The sequence below is a fragment of the Odocoileus virginianus genome, chromosome 1 (genome assembly GCF_023699985.2).
Source record: "Odocoileus virginianus isolate 20LAN1187 ecotype Illinois chromosome 1, Ovbor_1.2, whole genome shotgun sequence".
Classification (NCBI taxonomy): Eukaryota; Metazoa; Chordata; class Mammalia; order Artiodactyla; family Cervidae; genus Odocoileus; species Odocoileus virginianus.
In genome coordinates this window covers 81,480,319-81,497,570 of record NC_069674.1, presented here as the reverse complement: position 1 = coordinate 81,497,570, position 17,252 = coordinate 81,480,319, and the positions used below count along the sequence as shown (strand labels likewise).

The 17,252-nt window shown below is 38.7% G+C and overlaps 1 protein-coding gene across 4 annotated transcripts in view; it reads right to left on the bottom strand.

Annotated features, from left to right (window-relative positions):
* The window catches only part of CROT (carnitine O-octanoyltransferase), a 48,534-nt gene that overhangs the window by 4,414 nt on the left and 26,868 nt on the right, over positions 1–17,252 (bottom strand). For all 4 annotated transcript variants that reach the window (XM_020913742.2, XM_070470145.1, XM_020913739.2 and 1 more), the window contains 8 exons: positions 14,444–14,545; positions 10,787–10,870; positions 10,598–10,705; positions 10,241–10,371; positions 3,910–4,033; positions 2,476–2,554; positions 2,290–2,383; positions 2,051–2,170 (listed from right to left, as the gene is read on the bottom strand). In XM_020913742.2, coding sequence (XP_020769401.2) covers positions 2,051–2,170; positions 2,290–2,383; positions 2,476–2,554; positions 3,910–4,033; positions 10,241–10,371; positions 10,598–10,705; positions 10,787–10,870; positions 14,444–14,545 — 842 coding nt within the window. The remainder of the gene's footprint in view (positions 1–2,050; positions 2,171–2,289; positions 2,384–2,475; positions 2,555–3,909; positions 4,034–10,240; positions 10,372–10,597; positions 10,706–10,786; positions 10,871–14,443; positions 14,546–17,252) is intronic.

Here is a 17,252-nt window from a genome sequence, read left to right as displayed (position 1 = left end):
GAGCTGGGGATTCAAAAAAATTAAAAATCATGTTCTTGCAGGCTTATATTCTAGGAAGTAAAGATAGATAATACATACACACACACACACACACACACACACACACACACACACTGGGTGATTATAAATGTTAAAATTCAACAGCTGTGTGTGGGGAAGGGGGACTGCTATTTTAGATGGTCAGGGAAAGCCTCTCTGATGAGAGCCTGTGAAATAAGGTGGTCACCCTTGCACATACTGCAGGTAAGAGACTACTTAGAGGAGGAAATCACGAGTGTGAGGGCCTCGAGGACAGTGCTTTCCCGGCAGGTACAAGGCAGCCATTGTGGCTGGATGGAAGCAATCAGAAGCACTGCAGGAGACAAGGTCAGAGAGGCAGAAAGGAGCAAGACCACGAGGGTCTCTCAGGAGGACTGGATCTTGTGTGACTGGAAGGAAAAGCCGTCGGAGGGTTCTGAGTAGGAGAATCTGACTTGGGCTCCACTGGGCCATCAGGGCTGCTGCGCAGAGAATGGTCTGCAGGGAAGGGAAGGCGAAAGCAAGAAGAGCCCGGAGGACCTGCGGCAGAGTGGGCACAGGGCAGATGCTGGAGGGCTGTCCTCCTGGCGATTCCCATGAAGAATTCCTTCACGTCCTCGCCCTCTCAGCCTCATCAGCCCTCCCTCAGACGCTTCCCCGACCACCCACTACTAAAGCAGTGCTCCGTCTCCCTGCCAATTTGTTTCTATGACCACACTGACTCAATTACTTCCTCTGCAATATTCACCATTATCTGCAGTCACCCTACTTGTCTGTCTCCTTTGGTCCCTGTTTCCCATGTAAAAAGTACAATCTATAAAAGAGGGGATCTCGTCTGCCTTGTGTCCTGAGCGCCCAAAACAATCTTCGGCACATTGTAAGTTCTCACTAAATATTTCCTGAGTGAGTGAACAGAAGTTCTGTCCCAGGATCGTGAAAAATTTATTTTTTCAAAAAGTCAAAGACCTGAGGCATATCTGGCCTAAACTCTTAACCCTGCATGCAAGGTGAGATCCACAACTTGCCAGGGAATATGTTACAGTCTTCAGTTTTCTCTGTATGTGATGATGATTTTCGACTTCTGACTATTGCAAAAAAAGATAATAAGATCCATGTTTAAGCTTTATCATTAATTTACAAATTATAGAAACTGCAAATATGACTATGGGAATATGCCATCCAAGACTTAGATGTCAACAAACACGAGCACCTCGGGCATACACAAACCATGCTTGACATGCAGGCAGATAATAAAATTTTGAAAAAATAATACTGACTAAATTCTTTTAAAAAGGAAAAGTAGAAAAACAGTATTTTAGAAAGTGAAACATGTCAGACTTTCCATTTTTCACATTCCACCTGAAATGCCTCTAAGCCTGCTCTCTTCTTATTCACACAGTGCTAAGTGTAGCCCTGTTATTTTAATTCTCTGACCCAAGCTCTTACAGAAGAGACAGCCAGACTCTATGAACAGGGACCTTCCAAGTCTTTGTCAATTCTTGATTACCTTGTTCTCCACCTCTCTTTCTCTTGCCAGGTTTTAGTATTTTCTTTCTCACTCTTTCCAAAAATTTAAGTCAAACCCCATACAATAAAAATTAAATGCATCTGAAAGGGTAAACCATCCTTTTCTGAATGTAAATTAATTTACCTTGTCTCTTGTCCTGGTATCACTGCTACTGTCTATGACTGTACTAACAACCACATATGTTTAGACCATCAGTATTTACCTGACCTTAGCATCAAATACCTGAGGTAGAACAAGTATGGTAATATGTGTACTGATTTTGGAGGATGAGGAGGACACGGTCACCAAGTCAATGCTGAAACGGTGTTGTGCACAAAACACCTCAAGGACTGATTTCACAAAAGTCTCAAAAGCAGGAGAGACTAATTATGCATCAAACACCTAAGCGGTAAAAAATAACTGCCCATGGGGCAACTGACAGATGATAACATCAGAATCATAGTGCAGGGAAGACATTCAAACAACGAAAATGAGCACAGTAAGAATAAAAAAGAGCAGCCTCACCTGTCATCTCTGATGTGATAGAAGAATCCATAGCCATTGTGCACCATGGGAACCATCACTCCCTGGACTCTTAAATAACCAACCAGACTCGTTGAGAGAACAAAGTTTCCACCTCCTCCACTGTACGGCACAAAGAAAGGATATTTTACTAGGCTTACAGGGGCTTATGTTGTTTCTGAAAAGCTTTTAACATCCAGGAAGAAGAACTGCTGAGGTGACAAGACACCGCTTTATGTTACCTCCTGGAGAAGAGGGGGTCTGTGAAGAGTTCCGGAACAGGAAGGCCTTCCTCCTTTGCTATGAGTGAGAGGCCTAAAAGATGACGGTCAAATCCTGCAATAGAATCCCAAACTTGAAGTTAGAAGAGTTTCCTGCACAAGAGAATTTTTTTTTTTTTTGACTGATAATAATTCCAGTGTAAGTACCTTTTCCAGTTGAACAATCTTTCATCATTTTATTATGTTTTGCAAAAGCTTCTAACATCATGTGCTGCCGCTCAAGAAGCTGTGTTAAAAATCAAGAGATACTTTAATAACAGACTGTATAGAAACCAAACAGAAAAACCTGAGCTCAAGGTAATTAGAAATTGGGTAATTTAGAAGAGAAAAAAGAGAGATTTCAAGAAAGACCTCGAGACACATAATTTTTGTGTCTTTTTTCACACTTCTTCTACTGCCTTTTTAAAAAAAAATGTATTTTATATTGGGGTATAGTTGATTAACAATGTGGTGTTAGTTTCAGGCGCACATCAAAGTGATTCAGTTCTACATATACATTATCCATCCTTTTCCAGAGTCTTTTCCCATTTAGGTGGTTATGCTCAGAAGACTGAGCAGACTTCTCTATGCTTTACTGTAGGTCCTAGCTGGTTATCTATTTAAAATACGTCAGTGTGTTCATGTCAATTCCAAACCTCCAACCTATCCCTCCCCTCAACCCTTACCTCCTTCCACTGCCTTTTCCTTCCTATATGCTCTGAAACTTATTCCCTTTCCAGAACAAGAAAATAGGAACTTGTGGGTAGCACTAAAGTGATATTAACTAGTGTAAAGACAAAAGCAATTATGATTTCAAAACGAAAGCATAGTTGTACAAAAAAGATAATTAAGCAGCTTCATGAAATTAAAATAAGGCAACACATATATAACTAGGTGCTTTTCTAGTGGCTCAGTGGTAAAGAAACCACCTGCAATGCAGGAGAGAGGGGTTCGATCCCTGGGTCAGGAAGATCCCCTGGAGAAGGAAATGGTCACCCACTCCATTATTCTCATCTGGGAAATCCCAGGGACAGAGGAGCCTGGCGGGCTACAATCCATGGGGTTGCAAAGAGTCAGACACGACAGTGACTAAACAACAACAATATATAACTATGTCTATCAAGACTAAAGAAGCAAATGCAGTACCAAAACAGCAGTGGGAATGCACTACTCTTTTGTGGTAAATGCTTAAAAGTAAGTATGAAACAACAAAACATACAAAGCTATATTGGTTCTAATATATAAAAAAAATCTCATTTCAAAAACATTCAACCCCATCAAGAAAAGTTCCCTTGTAAAGACGTTTGGGAGGAGTCTGCATTGTGTGGGTGTTATCTAAAGGCAGATCAACAGTAGTGAAATACTCAAGGTGTGGGAAATTACTTTGCCTAGAAGATGATGCAAATGGGCTTATCAGGTCTTCCCTGTTTCTTTCTCTCTCCAAGTACATACTTCACTGGCAAATGAAGAAATGTTTGACAATTTCCAGGAAAAAAGGTTTGAAAATATTTTACTGATTCAGGGATTTGAAGAAGTTAGTTATTCAAGGCTCAAGTTTCCTTTAGGACAAACAACTTATCTTTTTTCTTTTTGAATACTCACACTGGTAGAAGGATTCTGCATGGATTGGCACCAACTGACTGCTTCTACTGTACACGGTCGCACAGTCTCTGTACGGCCATGATAAAATAATCTTGTCATAGCTGTTTCATAGCAGCAACCAGGACTATAAGAAAAAATGAAAGTGAAAGAGAATGTATCATGAGAAAGAAAACACTATAATGTTACTACAAAGAGTTTACCTAGTAAAGCTGGCTTTGGTCAGAGATTAAGTTTTATGGTATAGACTGCAACTGAGATTTTCAATAACAAACAGGCTATTTTCAACAGCCAAAAGCAAAAACTACTCAGGCCTGGTATAACAAATATCTCAAAGGCGTGGCTGCCGTTAGGCTGTATGCTTTGGTGTCTGTGGTAGGTGGCCTCTAAGATGCCTCCAGCTCCTAATGCCCTGGTATAGCCCCTCACGGTGGCTGTAGGATGGCCTTGGTGTCTTCTTTCTAACAAAAAGAACAGGACAAAAGCAGTGAGAAGCCACTTCTGAAACCAGGTTACAAAGTGAGCTCTCTCATGAGCTCTCACTTCCTTAACTCTGAGGAAAGCCTGCTGCCGTGCTGGGGGCTGCCCTGTAGAGAGGCCCAGAGAGCAAGAAACAGACAGGCCTCTAGGCTACAGCTTGGGAGGAAAGGCACCTTACCCACAACCACATGAGTAAGACTGGAAGCACATCCTCGTGAAGGAGTGCCTTCAGATGAGGACGTGGCTCTGGCTGACACCCTGACTATAACAACTGAAGTCAGAGGCATCCAGCTAAGCTGCACCTGGATTCCTGACAGACAGAAAATGCGAGATGACAATTAAGTGTTTGCTGTTCCAAGCTACTAAGATGTCTGGTAATTTGTTACACAGCAATAGAGAATACAGTGCTTGGCCTATATGAGAGAACTGAAGGCCAAGCACTCTGTATTCTCTATTGCTGTGTAGAGCTTAAATGACTGTAAAATTTAGTAAAAGCATCATTTAATAAGTTCCCTAGGGCAGCAGCCCTCAAACCTCTGGGATCTAACGCCTGATGACCTGAGGTGGAGCTGATGTAATATTAGAAATAAAGTGCACAATAAATATAATGTGCTTGAATCGTGTTGAAACTACCCTCCTCATCCCCTCACAGAAAATCTGTCTTCCATAAAATCCATCCCTGGTTCCAGAAAGGTTGGGAACTGCTGCCCAAGGGTGATGACCATTTTCCTGGGTTAGAGAATGATATAAATGATATAACAACTTTTGGTACAAAGCTCTCTTTCATGGTGATAGGAATTCAGAGTTAAAGCAATCAAATGGAATTAGAGTAAAAGGTCTGAAAGTGGGTACTAAAAGGGGTCAACACTGTTTTATTTTTTGGTCATGCCATACAGCTTGTGGAATCTTAGTTCCCTGACCAGGGATCAAATATGGGTTCATGGCAGTGAAAGCATCGAGTCTCAACCACTGGACCATCAAGAAACTCCCTCAAATAGTTACTGGGCCTCCTCTGTTCAGTGTTTCTATGACTATCTCCCTGAACTGAACTAGTATCATTTCCAAAATGGGAATAAGAAAGTGTAAGTAACAATGTAGGGACTTCCCTCCTGGTCCAGTGGGTAAGACTTTGCTTTCCAATGTAGGGGCTGTGGGTTCAATTCCTGGTTGGAGAGCTAGTTTACCACATACCTCCTGACCAATAAACCAAGAGAGAAGCAATATTGTAACAAATTCAACAAAGACTTTAAAAATGGTTCACATAAAAAACCTTTTAAAAAAATTAAAAATAAACACAGTAAGAATGAATGAAAAAATATCACTACTCAGCAACTTGTAATGAAATAATGGAGATCTTGGTAATGATCATCAATGGCCACTAAGACCATTAGGTAAAAACATCAGGGAGGAAACTTTATAGTGGATGTCGGCTAACAACTGAATAGGATATGATAGGAAACAAATAAGATGAACTATATGATTTACTGTTATAAAAAATAATAAAATTTACTGATTACTATTTTCAAGTTTCCAAATCTAACCATCAGTTTATAGGAAACATGGGAGACAGAGCAACAATGCTCAACAGTTTTTTTACTTAAAGGACAAATACATAAAATAGTAGTAAAAATTTATGTTAATGAACACACAATGTAAAAAAATGTAATCTGTGACAAAATAAAACACAATGATGGACAAAAAAGCACAGTGTATACTATTGAAACTAAGCTGGTATTATTCAAACTAGGTTGCTATAAATTTAAGATGTTAAACATAATTTCCAAGGTAGCCATAAAGAAAACAGCTTCAAAAATGGAGACAAAGAAGACAAGGAAATCAAAATGGTACACTATAGAAAAAAATCAACTAAATACCAAAAAAGGCAGGAATGAAGGAACTGAAGAACAAAACCACATGAGACCTACAGAATACATAGCAAAAGGGCAGAATTCTTCCTCATCAGTAATTATCTTAAATATAAATATATTAAACTCTCCAAAAGTAGATTTTGGCAAAATGAACAAAAACATAGTCTATATACTATCCTCAAGGGATTTGCTTTAGATACTAAAACAGTTAGAGGTTAAAAATAAAAGGATGAAAAAAATAGTAACCAAAAGAGAGCTAGAGTGGCTACAGATTTTTTTTTTCTATTTGGAGTGGCAGTATTATTATCAGACAAACTGTATTTTAAGTAAAAAGCTGAATGAGACAAACAGGACATTATATACTGATAAAAGATATAACTCATCAAGATATAACAACTATAAAAATATATGTACAACAGTGGAGAGGGACGTGGGAGGGGGGATCGGGATGGGGAATACATGTAACTCCATGGCTGATTCATGTCAATGTATGACAAAACCCACTGCGATGCTGTGAAGTAATTAGCCTCCAACTAATAAAAATAAATGAAAAAAAAAAATATATATATATATGTACAACAACAGAGTTCAAAGATACATGAAGCAAACTCTAACAGAATTGAAGAGAGAACTAGACAGCTCTACAACAACAGCCACGGACTTCAGAAATATCCAGCTTCCAATAATGGATAAAACACGCAGACATGAGATCAACAAGGAAAGAGAAGGCCCGAACAGCAATTACACCTAAAAGACAAGGGCTTCCCCAGTGGCTCAACGGTAAAAAATCCGCCTGCAATGCAGAGATGCAGGTTCAACCCCTCGGTTGAGAAGACCCCCTGGAGAAGGGCATGGCAACCCACTCCAGTATTCTTGCCTGGAGAAACCTATGGACAGAGAAGCCTGGTGGGCTACAGTCCATAGGGTCACAAAGAATCAGACACAATTGAAGCAATTTAGCATGCACGTGTGCAAAAGACAGATTGAGAATATGCCACTAGGAAATAGAAGAATATAAATTCTTCTCAAGTATACATGGAACATTCACCAGGATATCCATATAATAGGACACAGAATATCTCAATAAATTTTAAAAGACTGGAACCATACAAAGTATCTTCTTCAGTGACAACAGGATGAAGCCAAAAAGCATCGGAAGAAAACCTGAAAAATTCACAAATATGTAGAAGTAAAACAACACACTCTTAACCAATTGGTCAGGGAGAAATCACAAGGTATTATCAGAAAACACACTGAGATAAATGAAAAGTAGAACAGAACTTACCAAAATTTATAGAATGAAGCAAAATCACTGTTCAGAGGGAAATTTATGGCTCTAAATATTTATATTAAAGAAGAAAATCTCAAATCAGTAAATTAACTGCACACATTAAGGAATTAGGGAAAAGAGAGCAAACTAGACCCAAAGCCAGCAAAAGAAACAAATTAAGATCACCGTAGAGATAAAAAAAAAAACAGATATGAAAAACAAAGAAAGTGAACTAAACCAAAAGTTGATTCTTTGTAAAGATCAACAAAATTGACAAGCTTTTAGCTGTACTGACTAAAAAAAAGGGAGAAGACATCAATTATTACCATCAACTATGAAAGAGAGGGCATTACTACTGACTTCACAGAAATAAAAAAAGCACTATAAGAGAACATTATGAACAACCATTTACAATAAACTGGATAACCTAGATGAAATGGACGTATTCTGAGAAGTACACAAATGACCAAATCTAACTCAAGGAAAAACAGAAATCTGACCGGACGTATAACAAGTAATGAGATAAATCAGCAATCAGAAACCGCCCTACAAAGTTAAGTCCTGGACCAGATGGCTTTACTGATGAATTCTAAATTTAAAAAGAATCAACCACCAATCCTTCTCAAACTCTTCCAAAAACACTAGAGAGGAGGGATCATTTCCTTACTCATAAAATGAGACCAGCATTACCCTGACACCAAAACTAGGCAAAAACACGGTAAGAAGAGACACTATAGACCAGTATTCCTTATGTCCAAAATCCAAACAGTATCACTCAGTCACATCCGACTCTTTGTGACACCATGAACTGTAGCCTGCCAGGCTCTTACATCTGTGGGATTCTCCAGGCAAGAATACTGGAATAGGTTGCCATTTCCTCCTCCAGAGGATCTTCCTGACCCAGGGATCAAACCTTTGTCTCCTATGTCTCCTGCATTGAAGGCGGATTGTTTACATGCTGAGCCATTAGGGAATAGATGCAAAAATCCTCTCCAATTTACTAGCAAATTGAATTTAACAGCACATTAAAAGGATGACACAGTAAGTCTCCTACATATGAACCTTCAAGCTGCCAACTTTCAAAGATGTGAACGTGTGTTCACTTATCAATCATGTAAGTTAGTTCATGTGTCTGGCGTACATTGTCATGAGCATGCATCCTCTGCAAGTGGTTGTTCAAACTGCCCTCCATCTCCTATTGCAGATGACCCTTCAGCTCCACCATCTCCCCATCTCCTCTGCCTCCTCCAGTCAGTAATTCTTCTTGCTTGCTCATTCAATGCCAGCCTCCATGTGCCAGCTGTTGTACTGTATTCTTCAAGGTACTTTACTGTAAGGTTAAACATTTAATTTTTTGTGTTTGTTTTTTATATATTATTTGTGTGAAATATATAAACCTACTACAGTACAGTACTATACAGTTGACTGCGTTAGTTGAGTACCTAGGCTAACTTTGTTGGACTTACTAACAAACTGGACTCAGAAATGAGCACTCAGAACAGAACTCATTTGTATGTAGGGAACTTTCTGTACGCCATAACCAACTGGGATTTATCCCACGAATGCAAGGATGGTGCAACATATGAAAATCAATGTGATACACCACATTAATAGAATGAAGAAAAAGACCTACATGATAATCACAACTGATACAGAAACAGCTTTTTATAAAATCTTGTACTCTGCCATAATAAAAAGTGAACAAAGGAACTTCCTCAATATGATAAAGATTTATGAAAAACCCACAGTTAACACCATACTCAGTGGTGGAAAACCAAAAATTTCCCAGCTAAGATGAATAATAAGACAAGGATGCCTGCTTCTGTCATTCTACTCAACATAGTACTGGCTATTCTAACTATAAAAAAAGAAATAAAAGGCATCCCAATCAGAAAGGAAAAACTGAAGCTATCTCTATTCATAGATATAAAAATGCTAAAGAATCCACAAAAAAATTGTTGGAGATAATAAATGAATTCAGTTTTTTCAGGGTATGAAGTCAACACGCAAAAATCAGTTGCATTTCTATACACTAGCAATAAGTAATCTGAAAAGTAAATCAAGAAAACAATTTACAGTAACATCAAAAAGAACACGTAGGATTAAGTTTACCCAAGGAGACAAAAAGACCTGTACCCTGAAAACTAGAGAAGCCAGTGCGATGAGAAGTCCGTGCACAGCAACGAAGAGCAGCTGCCACTGTCTGCAACTAAAGAAAGCCCATGCACAATAGTGAAGACCCAGCTCAACCAAAAATAAACAAAATTTAAAAACATAAAGATACATATTCTCAGATAAAATTTTTAAAAGATCAAGGAGCTTCCACTTCTGCTTTGGATGTAGAAAGTCACAACATACCATCTCTCTTACCCTAAAAATGAGTAAAGACTAGATTCCACAAAACTATATCTTTTCATGAACCCATCTGAAAACAGGCTTCAAGAAAACCAAGTGATCTGAATTCCAAAGCATGGCAAACCTCTGTGAGACGAGAACAGGTACTTCAAAAGTATCAAGGTAATGAAAAACAAGGAAAGGCTGTCACAGTGTCACAGATGGAAACCTAACAACACTGCTGATCAAAGTACAAATTAGGGCACAGCGCCAAGTGGGGGAAAAACCTCAGAGCAAACACGGGAGTCACAGTAGAACAGCCAGAGTATACATATCCTCTTTGGCCTCCAGACTCTGAAAATGGAGAAGGACTGGTCCTCACCGTCCATGAAGTCTGTAATAGGCCAGCTGAAGTGCCAGCTGAATAAATGTATCAGGGTGAAGCTGCTTCTTCTTGGTTAGCTTTTTTCCAAAAGACGTAAAGGCATACACCACAAGCTGGAGATCGGATGCCTAACAAACAGAATTAAATGGGAAGAGTGAACATATACCCAAGGAGAATACCCTCAAAGATAACCAAATTATCATTAGCATTAAATGAATAAAACAGAAATAAAAGTGGTAAAAGTTATAACTTTTAAATGTTTTATGCCATCATACTTGGATGATAGCCAAATATTCATACACAGTAGTTAAAAGATAAAGTATTAACTATCAAAGAGAAAAGTGAAAAATCTACCTGCTTGAAATACTGGGCCTTAGCTTGGCTGATGTCATTTAATACTTTTTCATCCACAGTGAAAACAAGCTCCTCTGGAACCGGTATATCCCGTACTTTTTCTGAGCCCTGAAAATAGGGAAAACTTAAAAATACTGTATCTATAAAAATATGAGGCAAAAAGGGAGGAAATCATTTGTTCTAACATACCTTCCATCTTCCTTCATTTTTAATAATGCTCTCATCAATATAATAGCAGATTTTTACCATAACCATTGCATCAAAAGGAGCATGCTAAAATGAAAACATACAAAATTTTGAATACTTCATGTAAGTTAAGACTTGACCCAGTATTCTATTTTCATTTTTGCCCCACTCTTAACACACAAGAGCAGAATTCTCATCTGCCTCACCTCATAATGATAAAGATAAGGATATTCTACAGTATAGTAAGCAATTGATGTATTTTATTTTCTGAGGAAGAACACATATTTAAAGTTAGAAGCAGCTTATCAGGGCTCTTGAAGTAATGGGAAGGGATGTAAAGTAAATGTGAATCATAAAGAGAAGACAATTGCTATTTGTACTGAAAGTTAAAGGAGGTATACACATATATGTATAGAATGGTAAAATGTTAAGGAATGGTAAGACCACTATGGAAAAGCAGACGGAGGTCCCAGTGACATGTGTGCCAAGTAACAAGACTCATCGGTCATGGACAAACCCTCTTCTAACTGCATCTCACAGCTGCATAGTATTCTGTAGCTTTACAACAAATTTTCACAGACACTGCATATATTGTTTCACTGAGACAATAGTGTTAAAATGCAACCAGTAAGAAGAGCAATACTGAAGTGCCAATACTTTGGCTACTTGATGCAAAGAGCTGACTCATTAGAAAATACCCTGATGTTGGGCAAGACTGAAGGCAGGAGGAGAAGGGGGTGACAGAGGATGAGATGGTTGGATGGCACCACTGATTCAATGGACATGGGTTTGAGAAAACTCTGGGAGACAGTGAAGGACAGGGAAGCCTCGTGTGTCATAGCCCACGGGGTGGCAAAGAGTCGGACATGACTGAGCAACTGAACAACAAATGTGATCTCCACAAAACCCTCTAACAAAGAGAAGACAAAACAGTTGACCCCAGGATTTTAAATCCCGAGAGGGAAATGCAATTATGTAGTCTAATGCACATATTTTAGTACCAATGTAAGAGAGCAGCAACGTGACTCTAGATCAAGAGCAAGTTAACTTCACAGTATATATGCTTTACTAATAATGTTTTATATAGGTTAAATAGTATTTTCAGTAATCATCTTGGGTTGCAAGAGTAACCTACATGGAATTTTGAAAGCACATTATCTAGGGAAGACCATCAGATCAATTTTATAAATACATGGGGGATAATGCATACACAGAAAATGTGTCCACACACTTTACTACAAGAGAACATCTCAGTTGTACAAAGACACATGCTCATTATAGGACCAGTATTTTTATCCCAAAATAGAAAATATGATTAAAATTACTTTCTCCTGAATTTGAGCAAACCGCAGGTTTGGTGTCATTAGTAAAAATCAAAGTAGTACAAGGTGGTAATTTTAGGGGGCTTGGAGTGAGGGAGGAAAGCAAGAAGATGAACTCTTGATGATGACAGTAACTTAACCCTTTGGTAACAATGTAACATTCGGTTTGGACAATTTAACACAGTGAAACAAAACTCTCAAAATGAGAGTACCAAGTAGAAACTAGAAAAATATAAGTGCAAACAAATCAGAAGAGAGAGCAGGCAGAGGGGGAAAATGGTTATGAATAATATTAAGCTCAGTTTCAGAATCTGGAGACAGGAAGAGACTTCTAGGAGGATGAAGGCAATGTGAGATGCACATGAAGAGGCGGGAGATCCTTTCCACCTGACAAGTCAAGGAGAGATGGAAGGAAGCAGCCAGAAGGTTGTTAACTACTTTACAAAGCACGGTTTCCAGGGAACAGTGAGGCTATAAACCAGACTGAGGAGGTTAAGAAGAATCAAACAAGGAGCTGAAGAGAAAAAAGCTGAGGCAATTAAGAAATCTTTTGTCAACAGGGGACCCTTAAGGAAGAAGAAAGACAACTGTTAACAGACATTCTATTACCTGCACGTCAACTACTCCACCTTCTTTGGCAGTAACAACTACCTTACTTTTCTTTAGGCAACCAGTACACATCTCTGCGGTGGTTTGAATGAGTGAGTGATTCTACTAGCTGGGTCCCAAGGTTTGGCATGTGACCCAGGCCACGTGGACTCCCTGGAATGTACACAAGATGCACACAGGCTGATACAACCAATGAGCATTATTCTCAGGTCTTTTGCTGGAACCAAAGGGGTAAAAAGAAAAAAAAAAAAAAAGGCTGGCTCTTTCCATGAAGAACAATAACCTACTAGGAGAGCTGTGAAAACATGAGATTGTAGGTAAAACCATCACATGGTACAGTCTACATAAAAATAAAGCTAAACGTAGGAAAGTGATGCCAAAAAATGTAGAAATTTCTAACGAAAGCATTTGGACATGGGAAGTCAGCCTGACCCCAATTTAGCTGTACCCCATGCCATAAATATCTCTGTAAGATAATGACAGTTTGATTTAGGTTTCTATCACCTAAAACTGAAAAAAATTACTGATTAATACAACTACTGAACCCAGATCAACAGGTCTTTCTAGTATTTTAGTCATTCAATCTTTTGGAGGAAAGCCCCCAAACACAAACAAACAAAAAAATCTATCTCATACTACTTTATACCAAGTCACATACTTTATGAAAAGTTATATAACAAGATTATAAGTATAGATTGCAATTCTGACTTTGGTTGATTTCTTCATTTTCTTGGTTCATAGACCTCCTGAATGTCCATCAGAAAATGGCAGGGGAGAGATGATAAAGACAAACATAGGAGAACAGGAGAGAAACAAGTCGTGTGTGTGTGTATACATATATTTTGTAAAGAAGGTAAAAAAAAACAATGCTATCCAGTACCAAATATTTTTTTTTGTTTGTTTGTTTTGTTTTTCTCCCAATTATTTTTATTAGTTGGAGGCTAATTACTTTACAATATTGTAGTGGTTTTTGCCATACATTGACATGAATCTGCCACGGGTGTAGATGTGTTCCCCATCCTGAACCCCCCTCCCACCTTCCTCCCCATCCCATCCCTCTGGGTCATCCCAGTGCACCAGCCCCGAGCACTTGTCTCATGCATCCAACCTGGACTGGCGATCTGTTTCACACTTGATAATATACATGTTTCGATGCTGTTCTCTCAGATCATCCCACCCTCGCCTTCTCCCATAGAGTCCAAAAGTCTGTTCTATACATCTGTGTCTCTTTTTCTGTCTTGCATATAGAAGGTAAAAAAAAAAAAAATGCTATCCAGTACCAAACATTTTAATATCTAGAAGTAAATAATGTTTCAAAGATCATGTGTCATTTTTTTTTAGCAAGGTTACAAAATTACTAGGCAAATGTACAAATATAGCTATATACATTTCTCTGTACACAGAACATATACATAATGCTATATCTTTTTTAATATGTTGTTATTTTCAACAACAAGTAGCAGTAGATTTTAAAAGCTTCTACCACATAAAGATACATGCAAATTCCATTTTACAGACACACACCAAACTGTTAGCCTAACTACAGACGAAAATAATTTGTCCTATGCTGTTTTCACTGAGAATTCATAACTAAAACTTTTACTCTAATGCCATAAAGCTAAAAAATGATTTATTATCCTGCCACAGGACAGCCTAACTATTGTAGATTACTGCTGCTCATTTAACTGAAAAGAGTAAAAGGAAAAAGTAACTTCAGTAGTTTACTTACATCACAATTACTGCCAAATACTCCATTAGAAAAGGAAATCAAGTTATAAGATTTGTCACCCCAGCGTACTGTTGGATCTCCACTAAGAATCTTTGCAGAAACCTAAAATAAATTTATTATTTCAAATTAAAAGAATCTTAATATTGGTTTTTAAGTACTTGTATCTTAAATACATACAAACACACATGATCTCACTTTTCCTCTCTTTAGGGAAACCAAATTTAATAAAGTAACAGCTATTCTCAAGAGATAATAATTCAGGTCCTGACTATTTAAATACTCAAAATCCAAGAAATTCTACCAGAAAAGAGGTGGGACAATATTCATGAATGTTTAGAGAATATCAAAGTGAAAGGACAAGGTATTTGCAACTTTAATAGGATAAGAAGCATTGATAAGTTTAGTCATGAAAATCTAGTTACAAGGAAAATATTTCAAGAATTCATATCCCACTAAGCCAGTTTCTCAAATGGTAGGTTTTGGCCATAAGTGAGTCAGGAAAAGAACAAAAGGAATAACAATAGAACATAAACATCAGAATATATCACAGATAGTCAAAGTAATTACTCTTTTGTGAAACTTCTATTATGTATGTATTTGTGTGTGTGAGCACATGTGTGTGTGTTTAATGAGCTACAATCTAAATACGTCTAGCTGTAGATTGCAGCAAAAAAGTCTGAGCAACATTTAATTAAAATATATTCTTCCTCAAGAAGTTCGCTGATTCTACTTTTAAAAAGGCAGTTAGGGGTTGCCACTGCCGCCGCCGCCATCGTGCCAGCCCCTTGGATTGATGCATCATGCCTTACATGGGAAGGACAGCAATTCCAGGGGAAAGCTGCCATTGCGGAGAAATTGTCCAGCCTTCCATTCCAGAAAATCCAGCACAGCATTCTGGCACAGGACCATCAGCCCACACCAGACAGCTGCATCATCAGCATGGTTGTGGGCCAGCTCAAGGCCGATGAAGACCCCATCATGGGGTTCCACCAGATGTTCCTATTAAAGAACATCAATGATGCTTGGGTTTGCACCAATGACATGTTCAGGCTTTCCCTGCACAACTTTGGCTGACCTCCTCTCAGCCAGGCACTCATGCTGTTTCTTCCTCCCTCCTCTTTCCGATATTATTCACACTCCTCCAGATGCTCCAAATATCATTCACAAATGAGCAGGGCCGCGGTGGGCGTGGGTGCAGTGTGCTGCTGCTATCGAGGAGTTGCGCATGATGTTTGAACGCTAGACTAGTCGCATCTCACAGGAGAAGTTTGTGTTGTACCAGCACAAGCCTTGGAAAGACTTAAGTTATGCAAAAGGTTGTCTTTTTTTTTTAATCTACTGACAGGTTGCTCTAGTAACCCAAAGAAGTGAAGGAGAAAGTAGCTGCCTCACCACCCAGATATTGATTTGTTCAGATGTTTCAATGCCTCATGATACAATAAAACCACGAAAATTTTCTTAACAGTTTAAAAAAATAAATAAATAAAAATAAAAAAGCAGCTAAAGAGGGAAAAATTTTCAAGCTACAAGATTTTTCAATTCAATATTATTTATCTCATTTAATACTGATGGATGCAAAGATTCTGAGATTCCTGCAAGTACAACTGCTTATCTTTTATTTTTTCCCAGGAAATGGTAATGTCCCAGAAAAAAAAATAAAACCCCAATTATCCTTAAACTCACTAATGTTAGTGGGTTTTATAAAACCAAATGATAAAATAAGTCACAAGAGTGACGTAATTCTTAGGACAGACCTCACCAACTAAGGTATCAAGGCCCACTGCTGTGGGTTATAGGTAGGTTTTCATGTCAGTTTTGGTTTGAAAAGCTTATTTTGCCCCATGCCTTATGCAAATTTTCTGTATATATAATCAATGGAAAGGTTGGGAACCACTGCCATGTGATAAGCAAATAATACTCATACTTCTTTAAACAACATATAAGATCTGTCTAAACAGCCTTGCCGCTCAGACGGTAAAGCGTCTGCCTACAATGTGGGAGACCCAGGTTCAATCCCTGAGTCAGGAAGATTCTCTAGAGAAGGAAATGGCAACCCACTCCAGCACCCTTGCCTGGAAAATCCCACGGACGGAGGAGCCTGGTGGGCTGCAGTCCATGGGGTCACGCAGAGTCGGACATGGCTGAGCGACTTCACTTTCACTTTTCACTTCTATGCACTGGAGAAGGAAATGGCAACCCACTCCAGTGTTCTTGCCTGGAGAATCCCAGGGATGGGGTCGCACAGAGTCGGACACGGCTGAAGTGACTTAGCAGTAGCAGATTTATTTACGTATAATCTTATGATACGTGTGTGTGTAGCTAAGAAAACGCTTTAAAAGGTTGCACAAAATATTTATATTTTATGACTTAGTATTTGTGCTTTCTTTTCTTAGCTGCCCCATTCTAAGATAAAAGATGTTTCCAAAATCTAGGAAACAACTGTTTTCACGATTATGTTTCAAGGTGGTTTTATAGGTGTATACTTCAAACTAAGTTGTATACATTAAATATACACAGTTTTTTGCAAGTCAATTATACTTAATAAAGTGAAAAAGCCTGCATGTAACAAAATTCTTCTCATGTTCAACTTACACAAGAGTTCTCCAGAAAAATCTGTGGGAAGAAATAAAACAAGGGACTTTCCTGGTGGTCTCATGGTTAAGAATCCATCTGCCGGCACAGGGGACAGAGGTCTGGCCCATAAGTGGCAGCTACTGAAGCCCGTGCACCTACAGCCTATGCTCCACAACAGGAAGCCACTGCAGTGAGAAGCCCACGCTCCGCAACTGGAGAACACACCCTGCTTGCC